Raw genomic sequence first — 24986 nt, forward strand, 5'->3', positions numbered from 1 at the left:
AGGCCCAAGCAACAACCCTCCAAGCGAAACCTTTTTGCATCTTTTTCTGAGAAATCACAAGAGACAGAGCTAATATGTACATTCCTCTTTATTTAATACAGCACAGACACATGACACATTAAAAAAAAGTACACTCATGAAAAAAGCCTGTCGCAGTCAGGGACAGGGAACAGCTACGCCAAATTGAGTAAGGCTCCTACTGCAGAACAGGTCTGCTGACAAGGTTGGATCCCAGAGCAAAGTCTGCTGCCAAAAAAATAGCACTCCTTTCAGGAAAGCAGAAAATAAAAGGGTGAGTCCCTCTCGGAACAGGTGGAGGCGGCCTTACCTGCAAGGTTCGCAGGATACAAACCCTATGACTGTGTTTGGACCAAAGTACTCATGAGAAATGCTCTCCAGCTATTCTTGCAGAGGGCCAATAGTCCTGACCTCTGAAAACATCAGACTTCTCAGGGATAGCAAACCTGAGTATCTGGAAGGAGTGAAAACATGTAGTAGTCACACAGAAGAGAGTTAAAACTAGTCTCCCTGACAGGGCTCAGCTAGCCACAACCGGGAACGTGCAGGGGAACAAACCAACTTCCCAACGGACAAGAGACTAACAGCCATTAAACTGACCAGAACAAGATACACATTTGGAACTGATGCAGGCTTTTGTGGCAGCAGCTTCTTCCTTTTCCTGCTTCAGTTCAGGATGGAAATTGAGCAGGCACCAGTTCCTCTGGCAAAGAGCCTTACACACTTTTAAAAAATTAAAATACAAAAAAAGGGAGACAGGTGTATTTACAAATCCATGGCTGGTACAGTACATCATTTTTAAGACACACTAAATGCTACAATCTTTCAGGTCCTGAGATTATTACAAAAAAACCCAACAACTCAAAACTCGTGTTCAGGTCCAGTTTTATAAGGAGAGAGGAAAGAAATCACACATCTAAAACACAGTATCCCTTGAAGTTATTGGAACACACCTCCCTAAAAATCCAAATGAAAGTGGTGCTAACCACCCAAACGTAGCTGCATTTGGTTGTTCAGTCTTGTTGTCACAAGAGGGGAGCATTTCACAGGGGAGTTTCTCTGGAGAGCTCATCGGGTAAGCACACGGTTAGGATCCTCTCTCCATCACTAAGCCCTATGATCCAAAATTCATGAAAATTAAGAGGAAGGTGACCTTGTACAAATTCATGCTGGACTGAGTAAAAGCATCACAGGAATCATCAACTCAAACAGGTCTGTCATCTGGTAGTAACTGCGCGTTCTCTTGCTTGAAGCTGAGGAATGCAAAGAATTCTAGCTGTGATTTAACATTTGTAAGTAAACACCTGGCCAGCTGTTTGTTCTGAGCTACCTAGTGAAAGGCAGGAAAACACTGTCCAACTGTTTCTCAGCCTTTCATTGTCTTGGGGATCACAGCAAGTCAGGTACAGTCAGGCTGGCTATATCCAAACTTGCTAAAATAGATATATTTACACACTAAAAGTGACACGAAACAAAGGATACTGAGGCCGAACCTCTCTGAAGGGGCTGATCCCCAACACCATTCACTGTGCAGGCAAGCATCTGGTTGCTCTGTTCTTGACTGAGGCTCTTTATCAGGCAGAACTAAAGGGACTTGCACCCACACTTTTTTTTTTTTTCCCAATTAAACATTCTGAACATAGTGCTTCTGTAACATCAGAAGTTATCATCACAGATGCCCTTTTATTACAAGCACCTGACTTCAAGCTATTGAATGCCAACATTTTAAGGATTACTTATGAAATGCTTCTAACCCTCAGTAAAAGAAGACCACAAGTGACAAACCACATAACAAGGATACTAATTTAACTGCTAAAATATAACACTGCTCAGTAGACTTTTGGGGATAAAAACTAGTCATTAATTTTGTGATTTTTTTAAACAGTAGTCCAAAAATAAAATTTTCTCCATCTATTTCCAGTATGAATCTTGAGAACTATGCAAGAACATGGTACTAATTGCTACATGATGGAATCACCAGCAATAAAACACACACTACAGTTCTCACCTCTGAGCTAAATTGTCATTTGTAGTTACATACAACAAGACTAAAAGATCAGCGAGAAACACCTGGGGATCATGATTTAGCTTTTATTTAAAGATCCAGCTACTGTGTAGCTGATAACTCCCCTTGTTAAGAAGCAACATCATTTAAGTGAGAAATTGATTTAATTCACTTCTGATACTGGAAGGAAGCCTGGGATGTCTCATTAGTTTCTCCCCAAATCAAATCTGCACATTAAGAAAACATTGCTGCGGCTTCTTAAACCAATTTTGAGAGCTGAACATTCTAAAAAACTCTCAGACTAAAACCTGCCACAAGAAGTGGTTTTAGCTTCCCTCTTGAAGCAACTTCATGACACTTGACACTAGGTGTTGCACCAGTGAAAGGGTTTCTTTTTTAAAATACAAATTTCTTTCTTCATGTTAGCAAAAAAGACTTCTGCAGTACAGACATTCAAAAAATATTAAATTTTCTTTGGGTAAAACTTACATGTGTTAAGAGCGGTAGCTGAGGGAACGAATGCATGTAACACTGAAACACATATATACTTATCTGCATAGTTGATATTAGTGACTACTAATCAAACTAAGGCTTTATCTGGAAAAAGCTGAGAACACAAAGTTTCTTCCCCCTCTCCCCGTTCCTCTGGTGAAATCTGGTCAGTCTCAAAGAAGCTCTCGCTGCCTCAGCAGCTACTTGGTTTGGCCTACAATAGTGGTATCTCCTGACTGGTTTTGGTTGATTCTCTCCCTCCCTTTTCATCTTGGTACTAGGCAGTAACAAACAACTATCTGTTGATAAAATATATCTGCACACACTGCTGGGCAGAAAAAAAAAACAACCCAACCCAAAACCCCTTAGCACTGAACATGTCAAACATAGCATATACTGCTTGCTTTGGATTACTTCACCATAAAGAAAAACTTACTAGTTAATGGTCATTATTTAAGCAGGAGAGAATGGCAAGAGAAGAGACTGAAATTCACTTCTAGATACAAAACTTTTTTTTTTTTTTTTCCAGAGTTGCTCTGTAGAATTATAGCTGTCAAAAATGGCTACAAAATACAGACCTATATCCTTGACTACTGACAAGATCAGCACAGTTTTATTTATGAAGAGTGTGCAAAAACAGCTGTAGGGAATCTTTCTACTTCCCCAGTTTTGGGCCAGTTCCAGGCCATGCTGATCTCTCAGCATAACTCATAGCAGCAGCAGGGCTTTCTATGGCCCCAAAAGGCTATTACAGCAGCAAGGGATCACCGGGTCATAGAAAAAGGATGATGAAGCCACACCAGAAGTTTCCACAAACAAAGCATTCCCCTACACAATGGTTATCTTTCCAGTGGCCCAGTAAGCATACTTCTGGCTGCTTATTTTGGCAGTGATTTCTTAAGCAGTAGACAGACACAGATTTTCACAACAGCTGCATTTGTTAAAAAAGACAGCAACATTCAGCTGTAGATTCCCCATCTCACAGATCAGCCTAGGATAAAGAGCATATGTGGCCCAAATTAATTAAATAGCAACATAAGAGCCAGGTTTGCTGTTTACTGCCACAGGTGGATGTGGCAAACTCCACTGAAGTAACTTCACCGATGCACCTAAGGCAGATTAAGAAGCACCCTCACTATCACTAACTGGCTGCACTACCAGCAATAATCCCTATCTTTAACCGGCACCATTAGATTGGTAGAAAAAATCAGCCTACAGCCTCGTTTACCTAAACAGGTTCACTCAAACATGTGAGGACAAGCTAAAAACTGAAATAGCAGTTAGGCTATTCTCTGCCACAGGAATATGTATTCGATACCTTATTTTCTGCCCTTTCCACCTATGGCTTCTCCACCTATGAAGGACTCTTGATTCCATTTGCATTCTAGAAAGTAGATGCTTCCTTTTCATATTGCAACTCAAAATTAGATCTTCCCCAGGGGAAGTACATTACAGAACTAGTACAGTCTAGTGATGTGTACGTATGTTACCCTTAAGTTTAGCACTTGGCTGACAAGTGCAGGTATGCATGTTTATAATAGACATAAGTTAAATAGATCCTCAGCACAGATTGTTAAAATCACTAGATGATCTTTTGCAGATTGCTAATTTTGTCAGAGAACAAGGAAACAAGCACAGATACTATTTTAGGGCTCACTTGCAGCTAACAACATGTGAACTTACTGTTCATTACATCAAGAGAACAAACCATTAATGAAATCTCAATGAATTGAGAAAAAGTACAACTAGAAAAGTACTTAATGGTGAATGATTTAGGCAACATGTGAAGCACAGCCACGTTTAACTTCATGTAGCAGCTGCACTGTTGCAGGTTTTACCAAATTCCTTCTTGAATATGATGCATGGTAGAAAGTGACAACTTTGGTAAATGTGAAAATCCTTGCAGTAACTGGTGCCAAGCAGATGTGACTAGCTGCACACAAGATTCCTTGCGATTCAACTCAAACTTGGTGCAGGCTGCTATTTTAACCATCCTTTCCCCCTCCCCGACCTCCTTGGGGTTGTCAGCCACATGCCTTTGCCTCAGACTCCATAACTCTGTGAAGTGGTCCAGTATTTAGTAAGGTTGCCATACAGGGCCCATAATGTTTTCCTCATTACCTAATAAAGATCCACATTTAAAACTGTCAGAGAAAAATGGAAGAAGTTTCATTCCCATTAGCCACTTCCTTTCTCTCATGCACATTTACACACACTCACACACACTTTTTTATTGTACTGCCATCTTTGCACAAGCGTTCACCTTTTAAGTAAAGTGTTTAACAGAGCCAGCAGAATGTAGGATGAACAGGTTTCTCAGGAATATTGCTGTATGTGTGTGTGTGTGTGTGTGCATGTGTGTGAGTGTGAAGAGAGAAAGAACGCACAAGCACATGGAACCAACGCCATGGTACAGCAGCTATGAAGTTACACGTTACACACTTTTTTTTCTTTACAAAAGGGAAAAAAAATAGTATAACAGCATAAAGCCATCTTGGCAAGCTAAAGATTTTCCTCCAAAATGCCTTCCAGCACTTCAGGATCTCTGAGAACAGTTTAAAGAGGGTAGGGAAATAAAATAAAAAAAAAAAAGGCACTTAAACAAAGGACAAAGGCCTGAATCAAGTAAGTCATGGAGGGTAACAGCCATTTCACCAGAGCTAGGACCAATCAAAACCTACCAAACTTTTTTTAATTTCTATAAAATTAAAATTGCATAAAGTGTTAATTAAATCAGTCATTTACCTACTGCTTTCACCTTCTGGTTCGTTTTATAAAAAAAAACCAAAACAAAACAAAAAAACACCCAAACAAAAAGCAAGTGTCCCTTTAATGATTTCCCCCCAATTCAGCAAAAGATGAAAATTACATGTGGGAAGAAGCCTTCCACAACTTGGCTTGGCTGCAGGTTTCCCCTGCAATGCCATGTTCAAAAAAATCCAAAGCAAAAGCAGAGGAGGGACCACTGTCTCTTCACAAATTCACTCAAAAAAAAAAAAAAAAACCCCAAACAAACAAAAAAAACCCCAACCCAAACACCCCAACACTTCTAATCCATCTGTGGGCAAAAGCTACTCAAAAGAAAACCAAAAATTGTAAACTAGATTAAAATTTGCTAATAAATACAGCCAAAAGTTCATTTTACGAATGTAGCAGCAAATGTGATAAAGTTAGTTGGAGTCCAAGATGACTCCCAGAGGGTTAATGGTTCACACAACTGATGGCAGCTTGGGAGAGTTGCAGGATTTCTCTGTTTTCATGTCCTCAAGGGTCTTGCACCAAGTGGAGAAGGAGTGTGGAGGAAGGGTCAGGTGATGGGACTGCAGGAAGGAAAAAAGGCTCTCGGCACCTGTCCCACCCCCAAATCTGTGCATCAGACAACTTTGATCGGATTCAAACAAGAAGCAGAACCCAGGTAATTAAAAGTTACTTCTGATTAGCAGAAAACAGATGTGAAACCCACAGCATCCACACTTGTGACTTAGTTGATCGATATTAGTCATGTATCTCAAATCAACAGAGAAGGCTGGACAAAGTGATTTAGGCCATTTGCATCTTGGAGTGGGAGAACACTGCAGTTATAGTCCAAGTTATCAAGAAACTTTGCAGCCTGTTTTTCATCTAGCCTGCCTTCTTTCTTTGCAAGTGTCTCACAAGGATGTAAAATAGCTACCATGACTTTGGGGACTTTGGATCATGTAGCAGAAAAGATTACCCAGACGGTTTTAACATCTAAAACCTGTGTTTGAAATTATTGCTTGCATTTGTTTGGGGCTTTCAGTGAGCTTGACATGTTAGCTCATATACAGTCCCCAAACCAAGTTCAGCCCTGCTGCCTAGAAAAGACAGCTCTACTTGGCTTTCTTATTGCTTGTGAATACTGAGGGTTATTTAGTATGTACAACTACAGTTTATTTATTAACAAAGGCCGTTAAAAAGTAGTAAAAACTTGGGGAAAAATGTCTTTAGAAGAGCTGCTGTGCAGAAAACAGTAAAACATTAACCTAATTTTGCATTTGGACGTTGCAGAAATCTTTCACTTCCCCATCCAGTTTATCCTACCTGCAAAGGTCTCTGGGAGCCACCCTATTATTTCCTTTGATTTGGCCTTGCTAGGTTTAACCAGAGAGAATAGGGAACAGGGAATATAGACCCTTTCATCGCTATGCTGCTGATTCCAAAGCAGCTCAGGAGCATAATGACTGAAAACATCTACCCTCTGGGGGGCTGTCTGAACTGGCTTCACGAATAATGTATGGTCATCTTTATTCTCATCCTACTACCTATTTCCACAGTAAGTATTAATTTCGTTGTTTCCCAAGACTGAGAAGCTCAATAGGCCACACAGACAGGACTACTCTTACCCTCCTTACGATTTGGAGAGGATACTCCTCAACTGAAGGTGAGGGACATTTCCAATAAGAGAGGAATGTTGAAAGGAAATTTGTGCTGTAGTTAAAGGGCTCCAACTCTCCCAGTCAAAAATTTCATTAAGTATGAAGACAAAAGATGGCAATTTGAATGAGATGCCTTGATGAGGAAAACACAGAAGAGGTAGAACTCTCTTGGGACAGGGTCTTTTAAATATATTGCTGCCTGCTGCAACTCCCTTAGCTACATACATTTTGACACAGTTCAGAGAATTAGCATCCTGCCAGAACTGTTAGGCCTCAAAAAACAAAAGTTGTCTTCCTTCAACCCTTCCTGGAGAAAAGAGAAAAAAAATCAGATAAAGCTTGCATTCTAAGTAGCTTCATATTTTGACAGGATTTGCACAGTATTAGGAATGCCAGAGTCTATGTAGCTGTATGTTTCAACCCTAAATAACGTTGCTGATGGAGATGCAAGTTTATCTAATCAACACGCCACATACAAAACATTAGCACTAGCTAGAAAGCATTTACTTGGCAGATGCTGTGGAGTGAAATTAATGAACTAATGCATCTTATTTTAATTCAATCTGTCTTTCACAGAAGTATTGTGCAAAAACATTTATTGCTGAGCTCAACCCAACATTTTTATACTAAATACACAATATATATTATTTTAAATTCACGTATATATATTTATATAAAATTAAAATGAGCTCTAAATAGAAAAGAAATTGTTGTCTGGTCTAAGAAAAATAAATCACATGTAAAAGAAACCTGAAAGCTATAAGTTAATCTAGCAAAAAACACTGAAGATTCATTATCCATGGGTCAAAGTCTTTCTGGAAGGTGTGAGATAGCCAGGAGTCACTGGTTTAATCTCAAATCAAAGTACTGGAAAGACTAGCTACTAGGAATTTCAGCATCTCTGATCAAAGGAATGTTTCGGGGCTGGAGAAGGGCATCATACTATTTTATTTGCTCCTTTCTCCTACGATTTATTTCACTTTCTGCCATTCTCATCTTTTATCTGACAGCACAGGGGACTCAACAGCAAAGTTCTGTCCTAATGTTGAAAGTGCAACATGTGCTGGATACTTCCTAACCTTACAAATGAGCTAGTCAATGTATTGCTATCAAAAAAAAAAAAAAAAAAGCCAGCTTTGCAGTCTTGCGCTACCCATGTAAAGAAGAGTTCAGGTCTGGAACTCCCCAGGCTAGCAGGGGCTGGAAATGCTGGAGACAACCCATTCAGCCCCCAGAAGAGAAGGCACCTCTGGTCGCTTTTGAACGACTCCTCTTTGGCTAATGCCTGAAGCAGTATTAACCTGACTCTGGAATAGGTCACAATCAGCTTTCTTTAACTAGCAAATCAGTAGAATGCATGACTTTTGGGAGGAGTTAGATGAAAGATGAGGAAGATCTAGAATGAGTAAAGAACTGCTTGTGTTTTATAAAAAAAAAAAAAAAAGACATGAATAGAACATGACTTAATTTCAGTAACAGATAAGCACAAGGCAAAGGAAAAGAAAGTTTAACAAATCGAAGGACTGAAAAATCAGTGTGCCTTTAAAAAAGATGTGGGAAAGAAATGCTAGTCTGACCAATAAGAAGTGGGTTTCCTTTTCATGTAAATTGAAAATTTTTCATCTCCTTCCTCCCTTAAATAAGAATATTAAAAAAAAAACCCAAAACCAAAAAAACATCAAACAAGGAGCAAGGGATTTCCCAGTAGTCTGTGCCTCACATCTCAATGTACCAGGAGATCTGTTTTGAAGATAACTCTCTAATGAGACTGCATACATCTGTAGGCTCCCTAAAGCCAAACAGCCTTGTAAAGCTGGAAAAATGCCTGTATCAGAAACTGCATTTGTGTAAGGGTTTAATTATAATACAAAGTATCCCAGCACCACCTCTACTCTACATAACCTTTGGTCCACAACCATATAGTATACTCAGGACCTACACATAATTTATACTGGGCACTTTGGGCACTAATGAAGTGGATGATTCCACCTTACACAATGGATGGAGAAACCTAATCTAGCTCCTCTCATGCTTTCAACTCTTCATTGGACATCACCCAGAAAAAAAATGTTTGTGCTGCTGTGGGTTTGACGATCAATTTCTTTTAAAAGCCAATCAGAGCAGATAAAAAAAGCTTGTTTCTTTAGGCAAGATCAAACTATGACCAGTCTGCATGACCAGGAGGACCAGTCCTCCTTTTCCTTCTCTCTTTGATCAAGTATTGTTTTCTTTTTCTTCTTCCTCTCACCACAGTGCTTGGGATCAGAATATGTAAACATCGACAGAAACAGCAGCCCTGTGACAATAAGCACTTTCCCAACTGGGCAGATTCTGTCAGCCAACCAGAACTGCTTCAGCTCCCTTGCTTGTCCAGAAGTCACTGGTTTTTCCGCTGTAACTTAGTGTCCCCTTTACTTTGGCCTCCATCTGTAGTTTAGAAACAGGAAAAGAAAGGGGAGAATAAAAGCATGAGTGAACTTTTGTTTATAACTTATAGCAAGAGAGACAGGAATTCGGTGCTTTTAGCTTTAGCGTCACCAAAAAGTACATTGTCTTTATATGGTAGAAGGCTTTTCATGTTCTCTGTAGTTCGTTTATTAGAAATAGCACTGTTGAAACCTGAGGCATCAGGCTTCATACCAAAAGATACCATCTTTCCAAAGATTAAGTTGCAGCTCGGGATACTGAAAAAAAAATTTTAAAATCAAGCCCTTCTTTAGAAGCTTTTACATTTTAATAAAGCATTTTTAGTATTCAACCCATGGCACTTACTGTGACAAAAAATGAAGGCTGTAACAAATATAGCCAATTGGTTTGTTTTCACAGCCACTTAGAGCAACACTGTCCAGTTTTTTGGTGCTGAGGTCTCTCAGAACAGGATGAAAAACCCCCACCAAGCCACTGCCACCCCTCCTGTTCCTTCTGGCAAAAAAACCCCCACCCCATACAGGTGGCAAAGAAAGGAGTACACTCTAAACTGCACCTTCTAAAGCTTTGTGATAGATTTTCAGCTCTAAGCCTTGCAAACAGAAAAAGGGGATGTACTACTTCCAGCTTCTATTCTCACTCAAAATATGCAACTGTTACCAAGGTTAAAATTCCTAGGCAAGGCAGATCTTCCATTAGGAAGCCATCACACTGTTCACACATGTATACAGTCTTACAAGAAACATGAAGAAGCTCCTAGCTGGAAGGTCAGTTTCTCCTCCAAAGAAGAAAGTAAAACTGAGTGGAAAAAAAACCCAATCTCACCAATATGGACTTTATGAAGCCTGTAAACAATCATGTTAGCATCCAGTAAGTGGTGGTGTTTTTTTCCCCCCACTAGTTGAATTTGTATACTTTGCTTCTAGAACTGCTACAATATAGTATTACTGAAATTTTTTACTTTTTTTTTGTTCCTGACGTTGAAAACAAGTAAGAAAAAAATTGTTCCGGTTCCAAAAATACTGTTCCAATAGAATGTCTACTGTCTGCGGTTACCAAAGCTTGTCCCTGTGCTGTGTCTTCTCTAAACCAATTTCAGTTCCGGTGTATGTTTTACTTCAGTTTAGGGCAGAAATCTGACTTAAGCTAAAAATAAGTAATGAGAAAGATGTGTATTTACCTGTGTAAGCTTGCTGCAAGTGAGCAGGCAGAGGTGAGTGAGACAGCGTTGCTGCGTGCTGAGCACCTGGCTGTAAACCCTTCAGTAAGTCTGGACAAAAAGGAGAGCCACAAAAATGAAAAATAAATCTCAAGGACAGAGGCAGCCTTTGTGAAATAGGAAGTTTTTAATTTTTATAGTGTAGCTATAGTAGCATATTAATTTGCACAGATTTCTGAAGATGCATCTCAACAACAAAAAATAAATGCCTGATAGCCTTCTGATGGCTGGAATAAGTCAGACCTATTCAGATACAGTTATCAAAAGCTGGGGGAAGGACCATGCCTCACTATAGGGGATGCAACTCCCTATCATTTATTTCAGTAGAAAGATGCAAAACAGACACAGCTTAAAAACCTGAAGATTTTCTTTTTAAGCAATCTGAAAAAAATAAATGCCACCTTGGTTGATACTTCCTCAGAAGAGGACTGTTTGATATCTGAGATTATGGAGCTATGGATATTTTGAGGAATCACCATATTAAGTCGTGTATTTGTCCTGTGACATTTGGAGACTTTTAAGCTATATTCCTTTCTAAAGATAAGGCATTACAACCCCAAAAAGCATGTTTGAAATTAAGTATATACTATGAATGTAACAATGAAGTTAAGCTTAAAGGTGATTGATAACATTTGGATAATTACATAAACAAAGTTTTACCAGCAAAGGAATCACACTTAGTCTCCTGTAGGGACTCTCATGAACCAAACTGGAATCTCAGAACTTTATGGCTTCTCTTCTTAATTTCTATTTTCATTGTGATAACTAATACCACTCACTCTGAGTTAGGCTGTGGTGGAAAGCCGCTGAGGTAGATCCCGAGGTGGTTGTCACTCCAGCTGTGTCCGTCCCAAAGCCAAGCAGCTCCAAGGGAAACTGGAAGGGCACAGTCACAGGAACAAGGCCACCCAGCATCCCAAAAGGAGTTAATGGTGCAGACGTCACGTTCTGACTGGTTACAGACAGGGGTGATGCCATGAGAGTCAGAGGTGAGGCGTTAGCCAGTAATGATGCTCCTGCTGTTGACTGTACAAAGAAAATAAGTGCTTCAAGATTTTAAAGCTTTGACTTGTATTCTTTAAGGAGATAAGAATTGGCTATTTGCTGTTAACTGGGGCCCTATTAAATAGTGTATTAAACTACTAATAAATATTCACTTATCCACCTAGGAGGTCTTCCCACTGTTCATCTGCTAAGCAAATACAACTATATCCGATTCAGACATGACAGTATGGTTCATCTCTCACGTTTTTCTCATCAGCCTTGCAGGTAATTTCCTCTCTCTCCTTTCTAATTATGCACTGGGTCTACAGTCAAAATCTAATGCAACCCCTTCTATTAGATTAATAACATGAAATTATCAGATGTAGATCTAAAGTTCTTCAAAAGCACAGTGTTACTTTCCCCTCTCCAAGTTTGGGTCTTCACAGAACACTAACTTTGTTTCTAAAGAGGCTGCTTAGAAGCAATGATTTTTGAAAATTAACATTAATACATAAGAACCCCCACACTTTGAGAGAAGTCAGGTTACCAAGATACAGACATGCATATGTACGTATAGGTGTGTATGCACATGTCAAACCAAAAGCCAAAGGAGGATAATCCCTCCACTCTGCATAAATCACAAGGAGGTTAAATTCACTGTGCTTTAACAATAAAAATGCAAGATTAGCCAGAACATTTTAGCTACAACAGTTCCCAAATTGCATGAATTCCTCTAACATTAGAACAGCTCATCCTTGTTTAACAATCTTTCCTTCACTATGCACATAGTAATTTTATATGCTAATGCTCAATTCCCCAATGATGTATTACAGAACAGTTAGTATAGAAAGCATTTTGAATCAGACTCAAGCTCAGATATTTTAGATATTTGAGTTAAAACGACTCAGACTGAAGAGGACTTCAAACCTGTGTACTCATACAAGTAAGCCTTAAAACCAAAATGTAAAATCATCTTAATGAATATATGAACTTTAAATGACAATGAAATCTGCTTGAGTTCCATACCAGCTTACAGAAACAGCAAAGTGATGAGAACTAGCAGGAATAAAGTTTCTACTATCAGTTTTGGTCTTAAGGTATTAAGTTGAAAGCAGCTTAAGAGAAGTTAGTTCCCGCTTATTTTAAAACAGTAACCCTGTAAGAGTAAACAACTACAGATGTGATGTTTGAAGCATGTGTTTGTATTGGTCATTTTAGGAGTGACAGCTTTTAAGACAAGTAGGAAAAAAATAATGGATTACAAACTTCAACATACATAATTATTCTCTTCTGCCTTTAAAAGTACTGATTTCACAATAAGCCTATGTACAAAAAAATGACAGCTGCTCACTGTCTATGTAATCTTTCCTGTGCAAGAAAGTAAAAGCCATACAGTAATCTCTTGCAATTGTGGATTTGTAAAATGCCTGAAAACAGAAAGAAGCTTTGTCATGTGCTCTGCCAAGACCTTGCTTACTGTCCCAAAAAGGAGAGGAGTTCAAAGATGGAAAGAGCTAAAGAGAAGGCCCTAAAAGAGTTGCATTTCAGATGTTCCTATCTATCTCACCTATGATAGCACTTCATAAAAGGGTTCATCCTGCTCATGTAAATCTGAGTCACCACTGTCCTTAAAAGTCTAAGCCAGATTCTGCTCAAGAGCAGTAATGGTAGGTAGAGCTATTTAAGGAAATCACACATGGTAATTGCAGAATTCTATGTTATTTTGGCTTTGTGTTCTTAAGATGTAACTTAATAGTACTCCAGAGTAAAACTTCTGTGAAGCTACAACAGATGTAAACTTATATTCTGGTAAATAGCTGTGTCAATCAAAAGGGAAAAGGAGGGAAACACTTCTTAAAAACTGTTCCTGGTTAGGAACATTTATTATCCCATGAAATCCTCTAGTCTGACCTTCAATGTAAGCAGACCAGGATATTCTAATGAGCAACTCTGGTACCATTCTCATCTTCTGACGGTTTAATAACATCTCAGGAATTAAATCCCTAAACCCTTAATTGAGATGAGATTCACTTTCTGTCTCATACAAAGTTTTAAGAGGGCTAACTAACTCCTTAGTACGTTGTACCTAACAGCTAGTCTGGAACTGATTAACTTCAGCAGCCAGCCATTAGATCTTTAAGGCTAAATAAAGCTCTGTTATCACAAATCTTTTCCCCTTCACAGTACTTGGGCTGGGAGGTAATATGATTCTAATCTTCTCTTGAACATACTCCACTGCCTAAGCTTCAGTCTGCACAGTAGCAACAGCTTTACTCTATGGTTTATCTTCCTTGTACCATTCTTCTGAACCACTTCTGGGTTATCAAAGTAAATTCTGAAGTGTCAAAAAACCCCACATGCAAAGTCACAATAATTATTTTAGTGATACCATATGCTGCTCAGTACCTCTAGCTGATTCCTCCCTCTCTATATACCAACATTATTTTGATGTATTACAGTATGCACTCATGTTACTCAATAATGCACCACACCCCCTCCAGACCTCTTCAACATCACTGCCAAAACTTATTTTGCTCCCCAGGTGATCAGTGTTTCTAAAAAAAAAAAAAATTACTTGCCTTTAACTATAGAAAGGTTTGCCAGAATTCATGTCATCATCCAACACAATACTACTTCCCTCCACCATCTTTAAGCACTACCACACCCATTTCACATTTTCTTCTCTATTGCAGAAATTGTATCCACTGGATTCTGTTGATTGCACCAGGAAGAAGCAACTCTGTTCCCAGTCCATTCACTGTAGCCTTTTTTGTCTCCTGCAGGCACCTTCCAGAGTATCCAAACTGCACTGTATCTCGCTCTGTTCTTCTCTAGGCCCTATGCGGTACCTCAATGGCCCTTACACAGCATGTGTGTTGTGGGCTTTTTTTCAAAGTACCCAAAACAATGAGAAGGCTGTGTCAGAGCCTGCCAAACATTTCTTATTTACTGTAACAGACTTAAGATACAGTAGGATGAAAGAGCATAGAAATGTCTTGTAAAAATCATCTTCCTCCTGTTATTTGGCTGCATTAAGAACAATTTGATAGCAAGCTAAAAGATAAGCCATTGCTAAAAGCTGAGTGTACATCACTGTCATGAAATAGCTATGTACATTGTTCAAAAAAACACAAAGCTTTTCCTTTTGCTGTACACCAAGACTCTGATTTTGCTTTTCGTTAAGTATTGAAGACTTCAGGATATAGAGAGCAGTAAAGAGAAGAAAACCTCAAATCATCTCAGTAATTAAATCATTCCCAGTAAGAACACACAACTTGGGAAAGCAGGTTGTCTTCTGGATAGATAATAGGTTTGCATGGGTTTTAGAACAACAGTATTTTCAAAATATTTGCTTTGTATGACTTGTTTCATCAAGTTCTGCATAAGCTCAACAATTTCTAGGATATTTCTATATTAATGAGGTATCTCATTCAGTTTGACTAGATCCTACAGAATAAAATACATATCTAATCACAAATACTAAAGAAAAGCATTTTCAAGTGCTAATTTTAAATACAAGTCTTGCATTATACTCAAACCACAAGCAGCTGAACTGTAGTTTTGCAAGTTCATGAAGCTTGGCAACAGATGTAACAAGACACCTTTTCATATTACTAGCATCATTACAAGTAAATATGCAAGAACACACAAATCCAATAATGCAAGAAAATACCACATCCCCTGAAATATGGCCACAAAGAGCTTACCTTTTCTAATGCTGTTAAAAAAATAGGAAATAAAAGTGAATTCTGTCCCACAGTATAGACCAACCAACATTTTACAGTGAGGATTCGTTCCACACTGATCCTTGCATTTTACATCAGGTGGAAATACCTATTCACTAGTGAGAAATCTTGATTAGTATTAGCATATATGCTTAGTATGAACGTTACATTTATAACATATTTTCAAATCAAGATATTGCAAAGAAAGAATGTTTACAAAATAATGTGATAAATATTAAGGTATGGTTGCAACGTAAACTCATGAGATGCGTACCTGCACACTGGCTGCTACAACTGGAGACCCTGAGGCAGAAGATGGTCTGTGTGGAGTTGACAATTGTTTAGTAGCACCCTGTGTTCCACTTCCTGCTCCCCCAGACAGACTAGTCCTACTAGCTCCACTTGAGTTAAGGTTACTGCCTCTGCTGGCAGGTACATTCATTCCAACTCCACCCAAATTATTTTTACCAACAGTTCCAGAAGGAGAAGAGTTGGGCAATTTTGAAGAAGCCTGAGGGTTCTTTGCAGGCTGAAGGCCTGAGGTGCGATTAGAGGGCAGCAAATTCATTGTGGGAGACTGCCTGCTGATATTTACACCACTGGTCTGTTTATGATGGGGGTTGTTGCTGGAGTGACTACTCTGGGAAACTAGTGCACTTGAACTGGAAGAACTGGGTGTTGTTGCAGGCCTGGGGGATGAGGTGGACTTGGATGAAAATTTAGGTGATGCATTGGGCTTGGGTGTCACAGAGGGCTTAGATGCAGTGGGCTTAGGAGAGGCAGCAGGTTTGGGAGAGGCAGCCATGGAGAAGGGAGGCTTGAAACCCTGGGAAGAAACTTGTGACACCATAGCCTTGGCTAAATAGTTACTAGAGGTAGAGGTGCTGGATGTTGTCCGAGAAACCAGTGGGTGAGACACTTGAGAGCCACTTCCAGATGAGGGATTAGACAAAGGCAGGCGATATACTACAGACTTATCTTGAGCCTTGATGACTGGTGATGAGCAAGACAGTTTGGGATTACTACTCAATTTCACCACTGGATTGGTCTGTGATTTACTAATAGTTGCTTGTAAAGGAGATACGTATTTCTGCTGTACAGCTGAATGCTGGTGCACCTTTGTCACTTGTGATGTTGAGGAAGAACCACCTTGAGCCTCAGAAGATGATACCAAGATATTAGCATCCTTGGTTCTTTGAGAGGAGGTGGAAATAGCTGCTTGGGTCTTAGAGGAAGAAACATGAGTCTGTGAAGAGGAGGAAGCAGCTTGGATCTGGCTTGACCTCTGTAGTCCTTGCTGAAGTAGTTTGGCTGGCAAAGGCTCTAAGGAAACCTTAGGATTTTGAATTGAAGATCCAGCAATAAGGCCTGAAGAGATACCAGTGTGAACTAGGTCCTGGGGTTTCTTTGGTACTGGCCCTGTGTGACCAGCAATAAGACTTGATGAATGGGGTGTTTGAGTGGGCTCTACTTTCTTTGAAGTTGCCAGGGGCAACTTACTCATAATGCTTGCTAGTTTCTCTTCCCTCAGCCCGGGGCGAGGTCTGGGTGTTGGTGTGTCTATGGTGGACCCAAGAGGTGATCCCTTGGCACCATTATTGATAACTGCCAGAGCATCAGAAATAGAGTCCAGTGAGGGTGGGTGGAAAGAGAGATCTTCATCCAGTGAATCATCCAAGCAGATCGTCTCTGGAGCTGGTGTGCAGCTAGAGCTGGCTGGGGTGCAGACAGGTGTGCTGGAACTCAGTACAGTAGCACAACTGGAATTGACTGAAGACATACAGGTTTTCTGTTCTTTCTTTGGACTGGAGTCCTGAGAATGAAGAGGTAAGAAAAGACAGGTTTAGTAGCCCTTCTGGAGTAGATCTAAAGCCTTCTTTAGAGTAATACTATTATTCTGTAAATTCAGATGAACTTAACATCTACTATTGAAGTTTTCATGCTGAGATACCCATGGTGTCTAGGTGTTGGGAATCCTGTGTGCTAATTCAGTATTTGCATTCAGTATTTAAAAACCTAGTGCTGTTGCTCCACATAACTAAACGTGCCCCGGTTAAGAATAATCAATGCTGTTAAGAACAGGGTAGCTAATCTGATTGCTAGGTAATATTGCTACTGAACTAAGACAACACCTAGTCGTGTTTAACTAGAACCTCTATTAACCTACTCCCAACCACACATTTTTTCCCAGTGTTGCCAAATTTAATACAAGCTGAACACAAAGCACACATTAAAAAAAAGTGAAATTTACTGGAACTAGTACCTCTTTGTACTCAATTTTCAAAAAAAGAATATAGCTTAAAGTTATGAAGCTATACAGAAGTCTTTTGTACTATTTAAAATAATACACCACCAAGTCAATACAGCATTTCCTGATGGAACTGTTCTACCAGAATTTTTCTGGATCAGAGGCAAGAAACAGGTTGTATCAAATGGTCATATAAAATTCAGATATCTAAATAGGCATTTACCTTCACTTTGGGTTTAGGGGCCAGAATCACCTTCTTCTTTGCCCTAAAACAGAGGATACACACATATCAGAAGACAAAGAAAGGCAAATAATTTTTGTTTTAAGTTACCTTGATTATATCCCAATAAACTAGGAGGATGACTATTGGAGTCCAGGTTTAATAATAAAACATCTTTCAAATACAAAACAGGTTAAAATGGGGGGAAGCGGTGTGGAAACAAGCACAATTTTCACTCATTTTCTTGTCAATGTATGTCTACATAAATTAGATGCAAACTTCACTAATTGCTGATATAACCCAATATAGATCGGAGAGCTTTTTTTTACTTTTCCAATTTAGAGAAACTGTAAAACATCATGTCATTTCAGCCTCTGACAATCTTAAGAGTTTGTCTACTTAGCAGAGTTCTTGTCTAAACTGACCACCTGTAATAGTTACATAATTTCACTTCACAGCGATGTCTTTGTCACTGAGGAATATAGTTCATATTCTCATTTATGTTTCAAACCACATGAACTGTTGCCTTTTTTTTTTTTCCTCCAAAAGTGTTTTGATATCAGCTGTGAAAGTTAACTTCTGTTAAGAAGCTACTTAGCAAGCTTCCAGGTTCTTTTGCAGTGTAATTGAACACCATAGCTCCAACTGCAGTTATGTGAGCAAGGGCAGCATTAAGGATTAGTAGTCATCACCTTTACCTTGGAAGTTAAGCATGTCACACCTTTTCTCATTTGTATTTCTTCAAGACATTCAACAGATATACATCTTATAAGTCATTTATACTCCTTTCCTAAGAAACTCGGAATACGCCTGGTTAAAAAAAGATCTTACTGTAGGTAGACCATGACTCAGTTTTGCTATTATATAGTAAAATATATGTTTATCATATTTATCATAAACATCGTGATTTGGGTGTTATTCAAAATCATAATTGTTTTATTTGAATTCTGGCTGAATGCAAGCAGCTCCCAAGAGGGACATAGCATTGTCTGAAAATCAAGAAGAGAAAATTCTGCTAAGCCCTCTGTGGTTAGTGATATTTATGAGGAAAAGAAAAGAGCAATAAGTACTGCAGTCCGAGTTCAATTTAATATGCTGCATAGCAAAATTTAGGCAGTGTATAGTGCTTTGAAATACTCTGAGTAAAAGGCATTAATCCAAGAATGAATATCCATTTGAGTTACCTAGCCACTTCATAACTGAGTTAAAATATAATGCCACAAGAACATTACAATTATATGTATAAATTAAAGCATTAAAAAACAAAACCAAAACCACTGTAAGTCTCTTCAAATAAATCCCAAAATATCTCCCTGTCCTCCCCTCCATCCAAAAAAGGTAGCATGAAGATGGGAAAAAATAATTCTTGAACAATTTAAAGTTGTCAATATTATACTCACGGAGCAGAAGTGAGGTGATTGTGAACACTTCGGCTTTCTTTAAAAAGCATCCTAAAAGAGTGACAAGAAAAGAAATAAGGTGATTCTACAAGGACAATCAGTATTTGACCACCAAATACACAAATATCCTTGAATTTTCAGAAGAACCCTTTGATTATCTGTCCCCAAAGCAGCTAGTAGGTAGTCTGTCTGTATAACTATCATGATGTCATTTCAGACAGCAGAATCAACAGAAGAATGATAAAAATACTATATTTAAATTTTACACTTAAAATATCTCAGTCAATGGCCAAACAGAAGTCAATTTAACGGCTTATTACCTCTTTCAGCTGGTCAGAAGATATATCTTTAGAATTCTCTCTCCTCAAAGGCTAACAAAATACTTTAAATAACAGATTAAGGATTATTAAGGATTATTGTAAACTCTTCACACTGTGAGTCCACACAATGATCACAGGTTTGGGTTTTGTGGTTAGTCTGTTGTGGTTGGTTTGGTTTGGGTTTTTGAAACAAAGAAAGTCAGAATACAGTAGTCAAGCTGGTTTCTAATTTTCTTCAGTATTTTGTACAGGCTGCTGTGTACCATTTCTGTGACTTCAACTACAACAGACTTACACATACACTTTACTAGACAGCCAATGAGTGGAAAGAGTTTGTATGACAAATCTCAACACTTCACATGCTTTTATTTCCATGCTATCAACTCCTGGGCTGACAAGCGGGAAATGAAAATTATTCTTGACCTGTACCTATCCTACAGCTTGCTACCCAAATGCAGTTCCTCTTCCCTGTTTCCAGGTAGGCAAACTAGAAGAGATGGGATTTTCCTACACCACTGCCATCACACTAACACTGACCACAACATGAACAGCTGTCTAAACTAGAGCTCTTCACCACTGATAACGCATTCTGTAGAGCTGAAATAGTTATGAAAAATCCAAGTATCCACAAATCTCATGTAATCTGCTAAGAAAACATTGACATCCTCTCGCTACAGTTCTAATACCTTATGTCTCAGATTCCACTTTCAGCTTCATTTCCATGTTTTCTTTACCATACTAACCCCCAAATCTGTATTACATTTCTCCCCATCAGAGGCTACTGAATGCCTATTAAGAACATCATGGAGCAAAAGGAACATTCCTCATTAGAGGTTCAGTGTGTCACTTTCTGACCTACCCAGCTTCTCCAGAATATTTCCCTCTTCACCCCCTTCCTGGTGCCTTGTCTATTCCTTAATCTTTTTCATTTGGAAATGAAAATTCAAAATTAATCCCAGGACCCTGCAATTTTTAGTATCACCCTTAAAAGGTTGAACACCAAAGTGTAACTACTACAGGAACAAAAGTCAAAGATATAGTACAAAGAAAGCAAAGTGCAGTGTATGTTCCAAAGCAAGAACATGCTTGAAAATAATCCCTCCATTGCATATATATATTTAGATGGAAAAATTGATGACAGAGATCAGTATGAGATTGTTTCTCTCTGATCATGACTTCAAGTCAAGCATGTTGTTTGACCTGTGGAAAATAAATGCACCACAAGCCTACTTTGCACCTCCTAAGATGATGAAACTCCTGGAATTAAAGGAAACCACTTCTTGATCCTTACATTTCTTTTTTGACATACACATATTAGGTTGCAGGCTTTTTTCAGACACACATGGAATTAACATGCAACCCAGTTGCAAAAAATACATTACATTATTTGAAAAGGCTTTGGGATTCTTCAGGACAAAAAGTTATTTCTTTAAATCCATGAATATTAATAAAGCAATCTCCTGAGGCAGAACATGGAAGTTTATGCACACAGAAAATTAATATGACAAAGGTAGCTGTGATACACATGGACAAATGAATGAGGTGCAATTTAAAGTTATGATCAATACCCCATCTCATGCTTCCATACTAAGCTATGAGGAATATTAAGTAGAGTTAACTTTGAAAGAGTAAGAAATTTTTCCTCTGGGCTAAACGCACAAAGTTGTGGTACTACAGACCTACTCTGATTAGTAAGAATTCCTTGTGATGTACATAGCCAGTAGGCCATTTTTAACAATAAATGCCTAATTTTTTTTTCCAATTTATGTAACTCCTCACTTGAAAAACACTTTTTGGGGGGGTTTTGTTTCTTTTGAGATTGTTTGGTGGTTTTTGTTTTTTGGTCTTTTTTTTGTTGAAACCACTTTTATGGACAGCTTAAAGGTTCTGGAAATTTTCAGCACACTTACATGGAAGGAGAGAACCATAAATGTTATATGGCTTTCAAATACAAAGTTTTAACATGCTTCACTTTGGATGACCTCACACTATCACTTGACTATTTCACTGCTATCAGTGATCTCCCATATCTGTTCTTAAACTAAACTGGGATTCCTTGTCTTGTTTACTTCAATTAAATCTTTTAAGAGGTAACATCTCACTCATCAGTGTAATTTCTGTTCAAGGGTCTATACAGTAAGAAGTCAGCTGTGTGCCAAGAAGTGTAAAACTATTTGTTCCTTTCATTATTACTTCACAAGCAGCTTATTACACTCTTATTTTCTACACTGACTATGGAAATACTTCAGTACAGTTATTTTTACAGCTTGATACAGATTTGACTAATCTACACAATCAAGGTATTCTTCATCAAGCTGACTAGTATTGTTGTATCATTTAGTTTTTACAGTTTGGTCAAGATTTGATGGGAAATAGTCTTTTGCAATGGGTGCTACAGAGGGAAAGAGCTCAGGTCATCTACATTTGCTTCTCCCACTTCAAAGTGTTTAAAAACTTTGTCAAATTTGCATTTCACAATGATTACTAGTGCTCTCATTTTTTTTCCCTTTGTGTGGCTGCTTCTCTTCAGTCAGGAAGAAGCAATTGTAAGTTTCCATTAAGAAACTGGTGTATTTTTAACTGCAGCAGAGCATCCCAACTGCATACAAGAAATAAATAGCACAAACCTTAATGTCTTGTGAACTCTGGTTTGAAATTCCAGCTTGTAACTTTGAAGTTTATGTCACACTGCATTATCAGACTGCTTACAACACAGGCAAAACTCCTTTCTATATCACTACCACTTTCTATACTACAAAAAACTTCCCAAGCAGTTACCTCTGCCTCATACCTCTGCTCAAATGAAGTATCATGCACTGTGTTATGAACTTTAATAAATTCCCTCCCCAGCACACGACAAAAGCAAATAGTTCTCCAAGGAAAACAGTGGGGTTTTAGCTCTCAGGCTTGCAAACAAGATAAAAAATTAATTTCTGAAAAATACTCACTATTCTAGAATATCTCAGTTCCACTGACATATTTTGAAGTTTTAACCAATATTAATAGTACATGGTTGAGTCAAATGTATGACAATAAGTAAGATCCAGTGAGTAGTTAACAGCAAAATGAAAAGATATATAAAGCAGGTGTCTTACCTTGCCTGCATCCAGCCTTTAGGCCAAAGTGGTTTCACTTCTGTTTCCATAAAGGTTTTGAGGTAATCTTCAGCAGACTGACTTCTATTTGGCTCTAGCTCATAGCATCCCAGCTTGATCTTGACAAGATTACACAACAGAGACCTGCATAAACATAATATATTGAAAGAAACAATCCTTTCAAAAGCTCTGCAGAAAAAGGCTGATATATGGAAGCACTGATGCTGTACAGCTGCTGCCCATTCCCAGTTGCAGGAACAGCTCAGTTCCAACTGCATTTTTTTGGAAGTTTGCCACTACAACTGATATATTCTGATACTGTTACTTCTCCATTTCCAATGGACCGTATGGGTCTTTTTTTTAGTCTTTACTATAATTTTGTAATTGGGTTTTACATTTTCTTTGTGGTTTCCTCACAGCTGAAACATCTCCTCTAACTGCTCACAGTGACCTCTTTCTCATTTAAGATGAAGAATGTCTGAAAGCAAGTGAAATGCATTCTTCACTGAATATTTCAACAGAAGATTCTTTCTGATAGGGATCCTGTCTTTTAGGGTCTGTAAAAACATGAAGTGCACGCAGTTAAGTAACATTGGCCTTTCAGAGACTCCTGAATGAAAAAAAGCTAGAGATTTAAATATCTCTCCTTTAAGTATGGCTCCCTCCAGGTCAGTCCAAGCTATACTGGTTGTATATATTCCATGACACTTGCTTTCCTGCTGTCTTAACATACTAAAAAGACTCAACACGAGAAGTCCACCAGGCCTTATTAATAATATGTATACTTGTACTAAAATTAGCTTGTGTTGCATGGGAAATTACTAGTTTAGAAGGATCTGCTTGCTTAAAATCCAATCTAGATTATTTGAATAATAGTAAACTCAGCTTTCAGTAAACTGTATTCTAGGAAAGAGAGAAGTGAGAATTCATTATTTCAGATAAGAATATTCGTTGGTTTTGAGGGATAACATAGAATTTGCATTCAGAGGGGACGGGAGAGGTTAAGATTCAGGCATTCTGGATGCTGGCTTGCCCAAGGACTGGAAGGCTTGCCAAACCAGCTTCAGCAATTTTGGTGGTCTGCCCTACTGTGGCAGAAATCTCTACCACTGACAGTGTTTTGTGATCTATTCTTAGAATGGTGGGAAGCAGGTATAACTCTGCTTCCACTGCTGTTCTTCACTTAAACAGGCTCCGAGTCCTAGGATCAGGAAAGTTCTCATGTATTTGGGTAAAGCAGATAAGCAAGCAGTGAAAAAAGGGTTGGACATAGGATGATCTTGCCTTTCAAGTAAAAGAAAAAGGTGTTTTTCCACTACAGCGGTCTAGCTTGCCTGTTTAGCCCCACTCTGTAAAACTTCTGAGAACAATTATTTATTGAACAGTACCAAGTAATAACATCCCCTTGATGATCCCTTTATGAAGTCAGAGGAAATTCTTGGTGAAACAGGTAGTTTTGTCTCACCTCACTGTGTCATCCCAGTGAAACTTCTTTCTGGGTCCCACAACCCTCTTTCCAGGTTTCTCATCATCATCTTCCTCCGATCCATTTTTCTCTCTTTCATCTTCTGCTTGCAACCTATGGTTAGAACAACTGGTTTGTTTATAGGTATACACAGAAAAAAATGTTTCTTAGAGAAACAAGTGTCATTTTACGTGTTAGGAAAAAAAAGGACCTATCTTCAGATTCTCATTATATCCTTCCTGAAAGGGTAAATAATTCATCTTCCTCCCCCCGCCACTTCATGGTCCTCAGAAAGGAGTGAAGAGGACACACTGTATGGATGCTATCAAGGATGCTGGCTGTAAGTTTCATGTAGCACACCTACTGGGAAATGGCAGGATGCTTATCAATCTATTAATGCTTCTCCAAGTCTAAAATTAGTTAACTAGGAGGGAAAGAATTACAATGAACAAGGACAAAAATATATCAACCTGATAACCTGAACACACCATCCTCTTCCATTGATCTAGCATTTTGAGAATCTCCAGTATCCTTCTCAGTTTAGAATTTCTTTCTCTCAAGACCGGTTTCATTCAGTAAATGGAATTTCTTTCTAGAGTCAGATGATAACATCACTTACACAGAACTAAGTATTTGGTACAATTCAAATCTTAGACACCTGTAAACTGAAGCCGAGTACTTTGCTGAGCTCAGGGAAGGAACAACATGGAGACAGACTTCCAGCTGGACTCTAGAATGGGCATGCACAGACTCCAGAAATACCTACTTGGCATTCTTGGCTTGATTGCGAGCCTGACAGTCCTCTTGATACTTGCATAACTGTTCAGGCATGACATTACTGACAGCCAGTTTCAGCTTTTGAAGTGGTTCTCTCAAGCGGTCATCCTGCGAAGAGAGAAACACCGAAGCAGTCCTATTAGATGCAATGTAAAGAATGTTTCAGATGGTTTCACAAAAATTATTTCCTGCTC

At 38.6% G+C, this 24986-nt stretch overlaps 1 protein-coding gene across 1 annotated transcript in view; it reads right to left on the reverse strand.

The window, feature by feature from the left end:
- Positions 1 to 70: 70 nt before the first annotated feature.
- Positions 71 to 24986, reverse strand: part of UBN2 (ubinuclein 2) — a 56839-nt gene continuing 31923 nt past the window's right edge. The window contains exons 9-17 of the mRNA XM_042792093.1: positions 24782 to 24900; positions 24016 to 24129; positions 22551 to 22694; positions 19136 to 19186; positions 17739 to 17781; positions 15542 to 17080; positions 11338 to 11584; positions 10520 to 10609; positions 71 to 9339 (exon numbers count right to left, since the gene is read on the reverse strand). Coding sequence (XP_042648027.1) covers positions 9290 to 9339; positions 10520 to 10609; positions 11338 to 11584; positions 15542 to 17080; positions 17739 to 17781; positions 19136 to 19186; positions 22551 to 22694; positions 24016 to 24129; positions 24782 to 24900 — 2397 coding nt within the window. The 3' untranslated portion in view covers positions 71 to 9289. The remainder of the gene's footprint in view (positions 9340 to 10519; positions 10610 to 11337; positions 11585 to 15541; positions 17081 to 17738; positions 17782 to 19135; positions 19187 to 22550; positions 22695 to 24015; positions 24130 to 24781; positions 24901 to 24986) is intronic.

This window comes from Tyto alba, unplaced genomic scaffold (assembly GCF_018691265.1).
Source record: "Tyto alba isolate M040663 unplaced genomic scaffold, T.alba_DEE_v4.0 Super-Scaffold_2, whole genome shotgun sequence".
Lineage (NCBI taxonomy): Eukaryota > Metazoa > Chordata > Aves > Strigiformes > Tytonidae > Tyto > Tyto alba.